At 41.5% G+C, this 16,597-nt stretch overlaps 2 protein-coding genes across 2 annotated transcripts; both read left to right on the top strand.

The window, feature by feature from the left end:
• Positions 1 to 25: 25 nt before the first annotated feature.
• LOC306703478 (zinc finger MYM-type protein 1-like) lies at positions 26 to 1,786 on the top strand (the record flags this gene model as incomplete). Its single annotated transcript, XM_079169456.1, has 1 exon — positions 26 to 1,786. The coding sequence occupies one exon, from the start codon at positions 26 to 28 to the stop codon at positions 1,784 to 1,786; it is 1,761 nt and encodes a 586-aa protein (XP_079025582.1).
• Positions 1,787 to 5,749: 3,963 nt separating this feature from the next.
• Positions 5,750 to 15,861, top strand: LOC306702692 (ras-related protein ORAB-1-like). The gene is made up of 6 exons (XM_079168347.1): positions 5,750 to 6,151; positions 10,490 to 10,562; positions 10,908 to 11,003; positions 11,553 to 11,648; positions 13,617 to 13,748; positions 14,744 to 15,861. Exons 1-6 carry the CDS (start codon positions 6,138 to 6,140, stop codon positions 14,942 to 14,944), a joined length of 612 nt encoding a protein of 203 aa, XP_079024473.1. The 5' UTR covers positions 5,750 to 6,137; the 3' UTR covers positions 14,945 to 15,861.
• The last annotated feature ends 736 nt before the right edge of the window (positions 15,862 to 16,597 follow it).

The raw sequence follows: 16,597 nt of genomic DNA, 5'->3' as shown, positions 1-16,597 counted from the left end.
CTTGAAAACGTTTGGAGGGACCCGAATGGATCTCCAGATCAACAAACAAGTTCGCAGGGAAACGGAGCTCCACAACGAAAAAGTTAAGAAGAATAGGCAAATACTGAAAAGACTGATAGATTGTGTCATCTTTTTGGGTAAACAGGAGCTCTCATTCAGGGGACACGACGAACGTAAGGAGTCCACAAATAAGGGCAACTATGTGGAGCTACTTTCCTGTTTGGCCGAGCACGACACAGACTTGCACTACCACCTTTCCACGAACAAAGTGTTTACCGGGACATCAGGCAAAATACAGAACGACCTGATCAGTGCGATAGCTGAAGTGATGGGAGAGGAGATCAGACGGGAGATAAATCAAGCGCCTTTTGTCGCTATTATGGTGGACGAAACAACTGACGTGAGTAATACAGCGCAGCTGGCACTGATGGTCCGTTATGTGACAGATACCGGCGTCAAGGAAAGGTTTGTCAGATTTGACGATGTTACCGGCAACAAGAGAGCCGATGACATTGCTGCTCTTCTCATCCGATTTCTGGAGGACCACGATTGTCTGGACAAAGTCGTGGCTCAGTGTTTTGATGGCGCAGCGGTCATGGCATCTGGACTTAATGGAGTGCAGGCTAAAGTTAAAGAGAAGGCTCCTCTGGCTTTATTTATACACTGCTATGCCCATCGGCTGAATTTAGTGCTGACTCAAGGGGTCTCAAAGCTGAGTGAATGTAGAATATTTTTTTCACATCTCAACGGCCTCGCTGCGTATTTTTCCAGGTCCCCAAAGCGCACGCAGCTGCTCGACGAGATCTGCCAGCGGCGTCTTCCTCGTGTGGCACCAACACGGTGGCAATATAGCTCCAGACTGGTCAACACGGTCTTTGAAAAGAGAGCCGCCCTGCAGGAGCTTTTTCAGCACATTCTGGAGCACCTTGGCGAGTACGATGATGAATCTGTTCGCTGTGCTGACGGATACAAAGCCCACCTGGAGAACTTTGAGTTTTGTTTTTTGCTGTCCACTTTCCATGGGATTTTTGAGTATTCGGATGTGCTGTTTGGAGTACTACAGAACAGAAAACTGGACATACAGTTCTGTCTGAAAAGAGTGGATGAGTTTTGTGACACTATTGAGAGAGAAAAGGGACGGTTTGCTGACATTTTTGAGTCCACTGTGCGTGAAGCAGGTGCCCCAAGCGCACGGAGAGGCCAAGCACAGGGAAACATTCGTGCACGGTACCAGAAACTCCACAGCGATATCTTGGACAACATTCTTGCCCAGGTACGAAATCGGTTCAAAGACCACGAGAAGTTAATGTTTCTCTCCCTCCTCGACCCCCAGCAGTTTGAGGCATATCGGAAGAAATTCCCGGATTCGGCCTTCTCCAACCTAACGCAGAGTCACGGATCTCTGTTTGATGATCTGGCACGGCTTAAAACAGAACTGACTGTCATGTACGCCATGGCTGACTTTGAAGGAAAAAGCCCTGCTGATCTACTGGCTTTCCTTCAGCAGAAAGATCTGGTGGAGAGCATGCGTCAACTTTACACACTGACAAGTTTGGCGGTGACGATCCCGATATCGACTGCGTCTGTCGAGCGGACATTTTCAGCCCTAAAACGCATCAAAACATATTCCAGAAACGCAACTGGGGAGGCTCGACTGTCATCACTGGCATCCATGGCAATCGAAAGGGACCTCTTGCTGGAACTGAAACGCAGGGATGTTCTGCACAGCCGCGTTATTGAACTATTTGTGAACAAAGACAGGAGAATGGACTTTGTATTTAAATAGAACAGCATTGGGTAAGTGAAACTGCTTTTGTTTTCTTTACATCTGCAGTGTGTTAATTTGGCTTATTGTGTCGTTTATGGATGTTCACTGATGTAAATACTGTTTGAATGGCCCTTGCTCTTTAGTGTCAGTGTTGCTGGATTGTTTTTGTCATGCTTTGTTGTAAATAAACGTGACTGGTTCTTGTGAAATCGCTCTTGTCATTGTGTTAATTTCATCGATTTTGACCATATGCGTTGTCCGTTAATTACGAAGCATATACCGTCCTTCGTGGGTTTAGGGTCTGGATACTTCTGTTTGAGCTGTTTTTCTTTTACAAAGCAAGAATGATGGTCTGGAGAAATGGGGATTGTGTGGCGATTGCTTAGCCCTGTTTGAATCAGTAGGGAACAGCTGCCTGAACGCTGCGGGGAGAATGTAGCGTGAGTTTGTGCGTGTTGTTTTCCTGACTAAACTAGTTTAGCATAGCAGTTGTGTTTTGTTTTGCTTCCGGGTCGGAAACTAAACAGACACACAGACCGTTGTCTCCACCGAAAACATTATATTTACCACAATTTAAGCTTCTGCATTTTCCAAATGCATTAGTATTATTCAAACGTATTGTTCGGTTTGTAAGCCTCGTACCATAAAGTTTAATACGAATACGTGATGTTACACCCCTAGAAACAAATAACCGTAGCTGTGGCGCCATCATGAGGTTATTAGGTGGTAAGACAGCAGTGAAGGCCCAGGTATAAAATGCACGGCCCGCCACTGCATTTAGCAGACGCTTTTATCCAACAGAGAAGGGAAGTTGTGTGGGAGAACTTGGGGCGATTGAACACCAGGCGAGCTGCAGCTTTCTGGACAAGCTCCAGAGGTCGGATGGCCGACCCCGGGGCTCTGGCAAGTAGAGAGTTGCAGTAGTCCAGGAGGGAGATGACCAGAGCCTGGATTAGCACCTGCGCCGTCTCCCTCAACGAAGGGGAACGTTTCGTGCCTTGGGTTGTTTTATGCAATATCACTATGAATCTTTATGATTGAATCATTACTTCATCATTTAAAGTTACTGTGAGGAACTTTTAACTGGTTATTAAACAGTCTCAATTTAATCCTGATGCCTCTATAAGACCTACATGAGTAAACAAGACCATCAGAGAGAAGATTGTTTTTTCTATATATTTTTCTGTTATATTTAATGCTTCAGCGCATACTCAAGCCAAATCATGCAGCTTCACCAGAAACTCCTTTATCTCAGACTCCAAACAGTAGCGACCAGCCCACCGTAAACGGACCCAGATCTGGCTTCGCTGCCATCTTCGACCTGTAGTTGGAAGCTCCGGCATGAAGTGTCGAGCACCGCGCCCGGCAGCAGCGGCTCTTTCTCTGGCCAGGAGCAGAGCTTCGCCTTGCTGCTCCTCCGGTCCCCACTTGGAGCCAACACCGACACCACGCTGCTGGAGACCTGGGCCGTATTGCTGGGCCCGCTGGAGGGACGGGAGTCACGGGAGAACCAGAATCCGGACTGAGTGGGACAGACTGTCAGACCCTGCTGCAGTAAAATGAGAGGTTTTCTAAAGGGATTCTGGTGCTCAGAAACGCAACCGTTTCTGTCCACAGGACCGCCAAAATCAATACAAAATGGAAGTTCCTCGTAGTAGCTTTAAAGTCAAAATAAGAACATGGAATTATTAATTGACAAATTGGATTGTACGTTTATTAATGTATCATTTATCCCAACACTTTCTAATAGCGTTTTCAAAAACGCATAACTATCTTGATGGCCCACTCCTGTGAAATCAGACAATCAATATTTGAGGACATGAACAGCTGTGTCTGGCCTGCATACACTCCAGTTAGTCTGATCTCTGATCAGTTGGCAGGTTACAGTCATACAGCATGTGCTGTTCTGAATGATATGGCTACTTAAACTGTAATCTGAATTTGTAGAACATGATTTTTCTCACAGGGATTAATGACTTTCTAACATTTTCTTATCAGCTGGTTTAACAGGTCACTGTCCAACATAACACACAGCCTTTTGATCCGTTTTCACTCATTCCAAAGTTATGTGTTCTAATGTTAACAAATATTTTTGAAGACTCTGTTCACCCTCTGGCTAGAACTGTTTCTGAGGTTTCTGCTTCCACTACAAAACAATGGGGATGAATGGAAGTCCATTTGTGGTTCCCACAGTATTGAAAAATGATCCACCGTATAATTTCTTCCATAATCTGTGTGCTATTACTGTCACTGTCGGCTCGATACATCTGCTTGAGTTTTTGCTGATTTGGGTAAACTTATCCACTAAAAAAGACTTTAGAAAACCCCAAAAGTTCAAAGTTTTCACTATACTGTATTTCTATTAGTCATTAAATGAAGCGTGTTTTAAATTGTGTTTTGTGTGTTTTCTATATTGTGTGCTATCTGGTATAGACATTTAGAGGAAACTGGAAAGGTTGCTGCACTGACAGGCCAATCAGGTTAGACTATTTTACGATTTCAAAGACTTTGGCATTGATTCCATTTTTTTTATTAATTACATTTATTAATTATGAGTGAAAGCATGCTGCTCATGTTTCCAGATGGAATCTTGGTGTTGGGGATGGAGAATGTCGACAAGGCCATCAATGTTATGTTATGGGAGCAGTTCATGGAGTGTGGAAAGAGTGCACAGGCGTTCATGTGAAGAGAGGGATAACGAAGCTTACTGATTAGATCATTCCAACCCAGAGAGGAAAAAAGAAGCGTGCTGCTCAAGTGGAAGTCGTGAATGAGAGAGCGGCAGTCAGTGTAGAAAGATGGTACGGAACGCCCACATTAAACCAGACGTCACAGCCCTGAGGTATGACAGCACTAAGGTGGAGATCGTGGGCCATGAAGCAGCCGCTCAGTGTCTTCTAGCGACGCACCCCTGTAGAGGTCGGTTGAGAAGGCAAACGCTCCTGGTCCCACTCAGTACAATTACCATTACCATATATATGAGCAAATCGGGTCAAAGGTGCACCCTCAGTGATCCATTACAGGATCCCAGGTGAACTAGAAGTCAACACAGACAGGAAGATGTGGAGCAGGGTAGGGACAGAGGTGGGACCAAGTCCTTGTTTTGCAAGTCCCAAGTCAGTCTCAAGTCTGTGCACTCAAATTCCAAGTCAAGACAATTACCAAGTCAAATGCTAAACTTCGAGTCTTAAACAAGTCATATTGCGCTCATCACCAAATGTAATGCCCTTTTAACTACAAAGTAATATGTTGATTTTACATAAATCATAAAAATATATATATTTATTTGTTAAAACAATTGCGACTGAACTTTAAAAAATGGAATAAAAATAATGTTGAACTGTGGAGGAAGACCCGCAGTGTCTCAGACAGTTACCAACTGTTTGTCAAGCATATACTATATACCATAAGGCCCCAAAAAGTTGTGCAGTACAATGACTCCCTACATGTGTCATTGAGGAAAAAATGCAAAAATACCTTCTTTTTTTATTGACTCATTAATAGTAGCCTACTGTGTACAAGTGCTGACATGAGCTACCTGTCTTCCTCTATTCACGCCTACTTCCTAAAACAACAAAACCAGTGATGTCACAACTATGATTAATTAAAGGTGAATTAGAACAGATGTTTCTGGCATGAGTGCATGTTTGCAATACCATGACATTATATTGATCACTTCTGATGATGTGTTTTATTGTCACTAATAAATACTGTTGGAACCTAAGGGGCAATACAAATGTCAATCATGTATGTAATCAACTGGCAACCAAAGCGTACAGTTGAACTGTATGGTAAACTACGCAAGCTGGTCAAATGCAAGTGGGATATGACCGGAAATATTATTTGTGTTTTCGTTTTACAGCATAAACGTCGTCGTATTTCACCGGAAGTTATGTGTAATATGCAACTTGACACAGGGCACTGACTCCTCTTTGCCACGTTTCACTAAATGACGTAATCCTTCCCAGGGCTTGACAGTTCCCTGTTGCGGTAACGACACAGTCCGAGAGAGAGAGAGAGCGAGAGAGAGATAAGGGGGCAGGTTAGCTAGATATCTACAGATATCACCTGTTTATTTGCTTTAGGTTTGCAGTGTCAACAGTCTGATTTGAAAAGACCCGTTAAACCAAGCTACGTATTTTGCGTTATTCCTGACTTGGCTAACCAGCTGGCTAATGTTAAGTGTTTCCTGGTTGGAGTTGCAGCCATTTTGGATTTTTACCGACAAACAACTAGCCGGTCGTGGTTTTTGGGAGCAGTGTAAACTAGCCAGCGCTTCCGTTTACATATCTGAACACCGCTGTTTATCTGCAGACAGGGGAAAAGGAGACGTTTGACGAGAGGAGATAGGCTATACAACGAGTCAACAATGAATCCCGAATAGTAAGTATCATATTAAAGAATCATTGTGTTACATTTTGGCCAGCTAGCTAAGGGGACCTCTGTGCTACCAAGTAAGTTAGCACAAATAACTTGAAATTAGCAGTCAAACTAAGTTAGCGGCTAGCATCAGCTGACATTTGCCCTAACGTCCACCTGTGCCTACCTGCCTGAGACACTAACCATTTCCCAGTGATATCGGTGGAATGTTTGCGGTAAAACTTGCCATTCGATAGATATTGGTAACAAATAACAAATTACTCATTTGCTATTTCATTTTAAGCCAGTTGTTGGGCCAGCGGCCGTAGCTTAAGTGACTGGTTTTGTCTCGCTGGCTGCGTTTCACGCCGCGGTGTAACGTATAACCTTAAAAAACGTTACAGGACAAAGGCGCCTTGTTGAGTTGCTTACTTAACTGTAACGCGAACTTCTATCTTTGCCCTTAATATTGGTTTCCGTTACACATGTATTAGCGACATTAGAATAGCTAGCTAGAAGTAGCCAGCATTAATTTAATATCTACGAAAAAAGACTCTACAACAAAGGTTCCCCAATTTAACGTTACATTTTTTTTTTTAAATATCCTGCCCCGTTGTCGATGGTTATACTTCATTCTGCGTATGTCATTGTGATAGCTTACTTATTTCTTTTCTGGAAACATACTGCAGCAGCATTTATCTGTTTACGGTCCAGGTACAGTCATTGGTTATACGCTATTACCTGGTGCTGGGCATGACTCGGTTTTTAGTCATATGGTCTAGTGCTGAAGCAGCCTCTCAGTCATGTGTAGGTCACATGCTGTCGGACAAGCCCTCGATTTCAACACAGCAGCGTTGAGCAATTTCATCGGTCTTTGGTTTTGCATTCATACATGTTGACATGGGTGGATTGGAAATTGTTTTTGAAGTACAGTTTTTCCTTGTTTGACAAGCTGTTACTCTACTCTTCGATCTAAAAACTCTTTTGCCCTAATTATCTTGTAATTTCTCTAAATGGTGATATTCGATCTCTATTCCCCATCTTGTATTAATGATTCACCTGCTTGGTGTAGACTAGATACTCCTAAGCAAGGGCCATGATCTTCTTCTTACTTAATGAGTGTCACTGTCAAAATAAAAGGGAGGATGTTTTAGATAAATGATTAGTATGTTGAAGACAACACTTCCAGTTCAAATGACAAACAAACAATCATGGGCCATTTATTTTATTTTTCTGTTAAAGTGGATGCGTTAGGAGTAGTTCCTTATCTTCTGTATCGTTCACTGTCACAACATTGGATCCAGTCAACTTATAAAGTGCCCTTTCGTGTAGGCCAGGCCTATGTGTTAGAATGAGATGAATTGTAGCATGAATCGATATGAATAACATGTCTTTATTTAGCTATTCAATTGTAAAAACATTCAATCACAGTAGAATATCATAACTTGTAACTTCAAGCATTGTTAACGCGTAGTGTATTCATCATGATTTAACTTTAAATATAATCTGAAAAAAAAGAATTACACAGCACTGCAGAAAAGCAGGTCTGATTAACATTATTGTATGAATTGTATTTATCTCCAGTCAGTTACAGTAACAAATCACTCAAACTCATAAACAGATATATAAAACACATCCCAACACCTGACTATGGCTCTGTCACTCTCAACATTTTCATAACTTAAAGCCCACTGTTAACATGTTCAGTTCACTCATGAATAAGTCAACAACCCTCTCCGCTTTACTTTTACTACTTTGCTACTTTTACTACAATAAGATAAACAATCAGATTTAGAACAATAACTTTTATTGATTCCCAGAGGGGAAATTTGCTTTTTACAGAAGCAAAAAGACAGCAATAGTACAGATAACTAGAGAAAGTCAAATAAATAGGAGGTATATAAGGCAACTAAATTAAGAATATGATGAATAATTAAATAAAAAAGAAAATAAATGACAAGAACAGTAACACGGAGACAAAATTGCAAGATTAAGTGGCAGTTATATGCTCATTAATAAAACTGTTGGAGGTTTTGGGTTATTACAAATATCACATATGCTGTTTTGTGTGATTGAGATGTACTAGCAAGTTTCATGTCCTGGAATGTATTTGTAACCAGGACAACAGTGTCCTACTTAAACTGGGAGGTAGCACATTCTTCTTTACTACAATTCAAGAAGTCCACGTCCTTGCTCAAGATTTAACACCTCGGCTAAAAACATGCAAGAGAAGTTCTTGAAATTAAAAGAAAAGAGTAGGAATTATTATTTTCCCTCTCACTTCCTGCTTGTACATCTCGGCTCCTGTACCAGCTCTTCTTCTCTGCTCCCGTGGCAGCTCGACTTCCTTTCCTCACGTCTTGATGTCGTATGTGTCAAAGGATGGACGAGGAGAGACCAATAGGGACTGGTTGTTGCATTCGAGCTATACAACACACAATCCCGTCATAAAGATAACGGCAACAAAAAGAAATGTGTTGCCTGGCGAGCCATAGCTCAACAGATTAGCTCTTAAATTGATAAATTAAGTTTAATTAGTGGGTGTCCACACTTTATTCAAAGCAATTACAGAGGTGGAAGAAGTACTCTGACCTTTTTTAATTTTGTAAAAGTTGTTGGATTACAATGTACAAATATTCTGTTGCACGTAAAAGTCCTGCATTTTTCTGTTGACACGCTGCAGAGCTAGAGCCAATAGAAAGCCGTAGAGCTTCTATTGGTGCAAGGCTTGGTAGAGCTTGGTAGAGTCACCTTTGTGAACCTGATGTTTAGATGTCGGAAAGTTGCTTGCTGGGCGTCAAATGTGCCGCGGCGCTGCGGTGGTAGTGTGTTTTCAGCTTTAGGAGTGTGGTGCTGCAGAGGATCAGTAGGAAAAGGAAGAAACAAAGAGGCTCAACACTAGCAGGTTGTCGATAAAGAGTTTCATAGCTGAGCTCAGATATTGTTCTGTGTATTGGGGAAGTGAAAGATGATCATTATATTGCCTAATTTTATTTGGGTGTAATGACAAGAGATGCAGGAAGAAGTTTAGCTTGTATGTTGGCTGCAGGCTGTCTAGACCCGCCTTGTTGCATGACAGTGTTAAGGTGGGTCACTAGGCTTAATGAAATAGTAGAATGCCCTACCCTAAGTATGCATGTTGTTCTAGGCCTCAACAATGCTCTTTGAGAATGGAAACTCAGCATCTGTCAGTCACAGCCCACAGTAGACGACACAATTCTAGGGACTGAAAATACCTCCACTCCAATCTTAAAATAGGTGAAGATTAAGCCTATTAGACTGGTAACGCATTAAAAAGCAGCCGCTCGGGCTGAGCTTGGTAGAGTCACCTTTGTGAACCTGATGTTTAGATGTCGGAAAGTTTTACTTAGTAACCATCTTGAAACAATCAGCAAACTGAGGGGGTTTTCCCACTTGGTCCATTTCAGCCCTTCAACACCAGAGGAACACAGACCTTGATGAAACTAACCATACTCGGACCTCCTGTGGAGGCTGTCTTCAAGTCCGCATTGCGGTTCGCTCAACCTGTGCATTGTGAATTCAACGCGCTCCGGGTTCGCTTTGTGATTTATCCCTCTAGGCTTGCCGTTAAAGATTCCCCGTGTGTGTGTGTGTGTGTGTGTGTGTGTGTGTGTGTGTGTGTGTGTGTGTGCGTGTGTGTATATCTATCTATCTATAAGCTTTGTAGATGTCGACATTGTGACCAGCAAAACCTTGTTGAAATCGGCAGGATCTGCCAGTGGGCAGCACAGTCCTGCTTGGCTAAATATCAGGGCTAGCAGCTAACAACACCGACAGAGGTTGCATTGAGTTACATTACACTATCTGGAATATCCAAGTTTTTGTCTCATAAATGTATCACTTTATTATCTCGCAAATCTTTGGGTTACCATTGGCAACCAATTATTGGCCTTTGGTTGCCCTCAGTGGCAACCACTTATTAACATATAAAAAACAGGGGCAAGAAAATGTACACCCCAAAAAAATATTTTTTGAAATAATTGTTGCATTAGTGGTATTAAATATTTCTGTGACAGTCGGAACCAGACAACACTGCATGTGCATGCACTGGCATCTCTTTCAAAGACAAAAGCAAATTCAGTTGTTTAACTGTAGGATGGAAAGTTCGACGGACCCGTCAACTTCACAAACGAATGTGCAAATGGATCCAACTGACAAATAACCAGATGAACCTGAACTAAAAACAAAAAGGACATTTTTGAGGCGTAGTTCCCCAGCATCTTTTGCTGGATGAAAAATTATACTGCAAAGCATGTACAACATACACCTCAATAAGTGACACTACTACAGTATTTCTGGATTTCCCCTAACTACATTTTTTTCTTTACTTTTCCCTGACAGTGACTATTTATTCAAGCTGCTCCTCATTGGTGACTCTGGTGTTGGAAAGTCTTGCCTTCTTCTCCGATTTGCAGTGAGTTTCCCCAAACAATACAAACAGTGTGTTTTATATGAACTCCATTTTAATTCATGCAGACTGTTGAAAGCTGTCTTCAGCAGGACAACATTATAGAATATATATCTTTACTGGGTTTCTCATTAACTCAACAAGAAACTAAGTTATACCAGTTAACATGCCTGTAACTCATTCATTTACTGTGAAACATGCTCCAGTTTCTATACAATTTAAACATTCCCTGTGCCAACACCGTGGCTACTTCCCACAGGTGCTAGTAGTGACTGATGCTGTGTATGTAGTGAAGAAGGAAGGAAGTGAACAGGATGTGTGAGCCAACTAACTGACTGTTTCTTTTCGCAGGATGACACATACACAGAAAGTTACATTAGCACTATCGGCGTGGACTTCAAAATACGAACCATAGAACTAGATGGAAAGACCATTAAACTTCAAATTGTAAGTAACCTACTGCTTCAATTTCATATCAGTGTCCTTCAGTGACCATGGCTCACTCATAAAGTCAGTTTTTCAGGACATCTGTACGACTGCCAACATTAAAGGCATTAGTCTAGACTTCTCTTATTGTCAACAAATCCCTTTCAAGGTCAATAGTTCTTATTGAAGATATAAGTCTTAAAAAATGACCCTCAAATATATGGTTTTATTTTTAAAAAGAGCTCAGAATTATCATGACACAGTTGATCTCTGTAGTTTTTAGCTAAAGTTACTCAAACAAGAGGAAATCGTGCATTTGTCTAGGACTATTTTCAGCGGCAGATTAATTCACGTTTATTGCTCTATTGAGTATTTGTGGCAAAAGGACAATGTGTGTGGGATTTAGTCAAAATATACTTCAGTGTATTTGTTGACAAAATAAAGAATTAAACTGTTAATTAGCACTATATACTTGAATTTGTTTGACTATTGACACTCACATTTAAAGATATAAAAAAGTGCGTTTTTGTCAAGTTTTCATCAACTGTATTCATCTTTTTCCTTTGACAGTGGGATACGGCGGGTCAGGAGAGGTTTCGTACAATCACATCCAGCTACTACAGAGGTGCTCATGGTATCATCGTAGTGTACGATGTCACAGACCAGGTCAGTGTAATATTACACCATATTCTGTTCACTTTACTCAAATCAATGCTCTCTGCTCTGGGATGAGGGGAAATGGGTCCTTCTTCCTCAATGGATTTCTCCTTTTATGAGTGCTCATCTAAATGGAGGTTTTACACTAGAACTATTTGAGTCAGAGGACGCAAACATGAAAATCTTCAAATTTGGCACAAACGTCCACCTGGACTCAAGAATGAACTGATTAGAATTTGGTGGTCAAAGGTCAGTGTGACGTCACAAAACACGTTTTGATCCGTAGCTCATTAATTCATATGCTAAATATGCCTTGTGGTTGGCACACAACCACAAGGCAGTATTTCTAGTTTTCTTGGGTGTAGGGGGCGGGGCTTCACAGAATGCAGGTGGGGAGAAAAAAATAACGGTACAGACAGATGGAGATAGACCGAGTAAATGTCAGGCACACTGGTGCAACCAATGAAAATGTTTCGTTGCACTTGACAGATTTCTGGACACCAGGAATTCATGTTTTCAAGACCTGTAAAGCATGATGTAATCTGATGGCATTTAGGTATAAGGCAGTGAAGTGTCTAAAACCTGTCTGACTTTACTACAAGGTGTCTCCCAGTGTTTGCTAAACATGGTCTATAAAGGCAGCCTTGTGTTAGCTCACGATGCTCGCTGTGTCCACTGGGCCCCCTCTGCCAAAACTCCACCGATGCTTTACCACAATAATTCCTGACACAAATTTTAATCAAATTAATCAGAGGTTTCTGTGGATTAATCATGATTAATCACATATTACCGATTTTTGTCATTATTGTGCGTCTTTGCGGTGCTTTGATGCTCGAGTCCCCCGTTGCCACTCGCAAAACTTCCCCTCGTCCTCAACAATATTAATCGGTCTACAGCTTTTTGCAATCCATTTGGCAACTGTGCTCGTCAACTTGTCACAGGCAGACTTAGTGAGGGAACTACGTTGTTCAGTGAGGGTGGTTTGGCGCATTCCACTTAAACTCCCCTCACCGACCAACGCATGTGTCGCGTTGAGATGGTACTTTAGGCTGGTAGTGCTACGGTGAAACGATAACGTCTTCCCGTTTACGTCCCTTTTCCTAGAGGCGGGAATTGCCCCCTCTCTACGGCAACGCTGATGGGACATATCTTCAACACCAGAAAGGACAAACATGAGACAGTCTGTTACATTAGTTTGTTTGGATAGCAGCTAACGTCTGACTGCATTAGAGATGTTTGGATTGAGACCTGTATGCTTTTGCTTCGATTATTGTTGTGTCACCTTCAAGATCTTAATGTTTTGGATATATCCTTCCACTGCATATTGCAGTCCCTTTTGCCTTGATCCGGAGAATATCGCGGAGATATTACTCCAAAAAGTATCACTGACACTGACAGATATAGCGCTGGTCCCCGTCCTCGCCATGCTTTAGGGTTCACAGTCCTGGGAGTTTTGTCGATGTAGCAACAGTAACTAAGGGGGCGAACGGTCAATTGTGGGTATATTGGAAGCTCATTCTGTGCATACGTTAAATGCGTTAAAAAAAAAATAACGAATTAATCCTTTAATTTAATCATAACGCGTTATTTTTCACAGCTCTAATATATACACACACACACACACACACACACACACACACACACACACACACACACACACACACACACACACACACACACAACGTGATAGTGAGAGTTTTAGAAGTTACAACCAACTCTAAGCAACTCACTGTCCTCTTTATGTTCAGCTTGAGATATGGAAGGATAAGGCCCCGCTTGTGTAACTCTCAAGGTTCATAAGCTGCATCATTCTTGTCTCATTTCATGGTCTGTCCTCGCAGGGTTTCAAACTGACTTCCTTGAACTGAAAAAAAGTGCATTGCAAACAAAAAAATATTAACTCTGGCTCTGTGGAAGCTGCTGTTGTCCTGTAGCAGATTCAGCTCAGCACTGATGTTAAACTGTCCCGTGTCTCAGGAGTCCTTCAACAACGTCAAACAGTGGCTACAGGAGATCGACCGCTATGCCAGTGAAAATGTCAACAAGCTTTTGGTTGGGAACAAGTGCGACCTGACAACAAAGAAGGTGGTGGATTACACGACGGCAAAGGTAAGGCCCCCTGGGTATTCACTCCCACACAAACAAGCTTTTGTACATAAACATTTTCATGCTTCAGACTGTTTTTGTTCTGCTGGTAAGCGAGTCCGTCTCAATAAATTAGTATGACACAAAGTAGATAGTTAAAAGATAACTTCCCTGTTAAAGTGAGAGACTCAAATAGGCTGATCCCATGCCGAGGTATGACCCAGAGTCACAGCCAAGTCGTACTTACATCGCTCCATAATATAGCAAACGTGAAAAAGATTTGTTTTTTTAGCAGTACATCCCATAACCAAATGTGTACCACCCAGATTTTTAAATCTTTGCTTATCTACTACATCATTAGTTCAAAATCATTCAAAGTGATCTTTAATGTAAATAGAACATTGAAAGTGATTATTTTATTTAATTTCATAAATTTATAATTTATTCGAAACATTGGTTTTATTTTTAAGAACTAATTTAATCTGTTAATTATTTATAATTGGCATGTTTCTTTTGATTTTGCAATTTTACAATCCAACTAAGATTTTATTTAAATTTTTTAACGTAAGAAGTTTTTTGGTCAAAAATAAGTTTTTAAATAGCCCCCCTCAGTAACAATGAATATATAGATCTGCATTATTTGTACAAGAAATAAACAGAAAATCACCATCTGGTAATATTTAACATAACTAGTAAATACAAACACTTATACTACTTAAACTACTAATGTATTTGCTTAAATATAAAAATTGAATAAATAAATGCTATATTCAAGTGTGTTGTTCCTAGCAAAAGCAGATCTGAACAACACTTTTCTGGCGTCTGTTATGTCAGTATTTGATGGTCTCCATATCTTCTTAACTGAAGCCAAAGTGGCCACGGACATATTTTAGAATATAATTTTTTCCACCATTTCGCAGTATTTAGCTTTTTACTACAACAATTTTGAAATCAAAAAATTAAGTAAAGAACCTCACAGCCTAAAATGCCATTGTCTTGTCCTCCTCCATTGTGTCCAGGAGTTTGCAGACTCTCTGGGCATCCCATTTTTGGAAACCAGCGCCAAGAACGCCACCAACGTGGAGCAGGCCTTCATGACCATGGCCGCTGAGATCAAGAAGAGGATGGGCCCCGGGGCCACGGCCGGAGGAGGGGAGAAGTCCAACGTGAAGCTGACCCCTGGCACCACTGTCAAGCCCTCGACAGGAGGATGCTGCTGAGAGATGAAACCACCCCCCTCCAAACTCCACCTGCCACAAAGTACACAGGACAGGGGGACGACGTGGCTCATACGTCCCCGTGAGAACAAGATGAAGTTGCCCGCATTTGTACTGTACATAGTATAGCCGCACTACCAAAAACAAATAAAGCATCCTTCTTGTCATACTGTCCAGTTTATCGATGGCTAACTCTACAGATAGGCCATCATTCAACCCGGCCCCCGACTACACCGTGTGTGTGTGTGTGTGTGTGTGTGTGTGTGTGTGTGTGTGTGTGTGTGTGTGTGTGTGTGTGTGTGTGTGTGTGTGTGTGTGTGTGTGTGTGTGTGTGTGTGTGTGTGTGTGTGTGTGTGTGTGTGTGTGTGTGTGTGTCCGTTTCTCTTTTCTCTTTTCCTTTCTGTGATTTACGTTGCGGTTTGTGTCGGCATGCGTCTCACTCAGTCTGTCCCCATTTGAAGGTGTTTTTTGTGCTCACCAACCTCCGCACAGCAGTGTCTCACTGCATCTAAAGTGCAACAGACTTGGATGTATGTGTATATATATATATATATACACACACACACACACAATTTGCCAGTTCTGTAATGTTCAATGTGTCATTGGACTCGTCTTAACTCTTTATCTCTGCATTACATTCGTTGCTGAAGACAACTGTACGTTTGTTGCTCAACATGTAACACTTGAACTGAAAAATAAATATTGTACTACCAGACTGTATGAAATGGGATGGGCCTGTCTGCGATTCTTGGGTGAGATGTGTCGAGGGGGAAAAAAACCTGTTTGAATTATTTATTCTACATTCGTTTTGGCGTATCTACTGCCATTATAGGGTCTATTTGCGAATTGCTGTGTCATCTCCGTAAATAATTGCATATATAAAATACAATGTTCTCTTGTTTTCATAATAAAGGTGACTGAATTCAGTGTGTGTTGGGGTGTGTGTACACAGAGAGAGAGAGAGAGAGACACACAAAGTGACTGGCATGTCCGTCCACGTCAGGAAAGGGGAAACTTCTGAGGCACTTCTCTAAAAACATCACCGATGCCAAGCACGTGACCCACATGCGATCAGACTTCCCAGAAACTGTTAAAACGTGTGGGTCACCCAGTGCTTGCAACAATTATTCATTTGGAAAGTACTTTTTGTCAAACGGGAAGTACAATTTCTGCTGAAAAGTGTATCGTCAAGAAGCAGATACTTCTTGCCAAACAGAACTAGTATGCTAGTTGTGTTACAGGTAGAAAATAATTAAGTCGAGTACTTTCTTAATCCCATTTAAAAACTAAATGTTTCAGCAGCTGTGCTTGCATAAGGGAAAAACAAAAAATAAGAAGAAGGAGAATGCAAAAAAATAAGAGTGGGAAATATGGGATCAAGGGGAGAAGACTGGACATTGGAAAGGCAGACAAGGAAAGGTTTTCAATGAAAAAGGTCAGAAAGAAATGATAAGGGGGGGTAAGTTTTCCTCGTCGTGTATATAATATTTCTAGTAAAGCATAGTGTACCTGTTTTGGCAATAGCGGCAACGCAGCATCAGGCTTTGGAACGATTCAGTTAAACCAGGGCTGTCAAACTCAAGACCCGCCACGTCATTTTATGTGGCTCGCGAATCCGCCAGGAAAATAAAAAATAAATTTAAAGTTAGACTTGAT

The sequence above is a fragment of the Pholis gunnellus genome (genome assembly GCF_910591455.1).
Source record: "Pholis gunnellus genome assembly, chromosome: 11".
Lineage (NCBI taxonomy): Eukaryota > Metazoa > Chordata > Actinopteri > Perciformes > Pholidae > Pholis > Pholis gunnellus.
The sequence above is the reverse complement of the archived record's forward strand: the minus strand, read 5'-3'. Positions and strand labels throughout refer to the sequence as shown.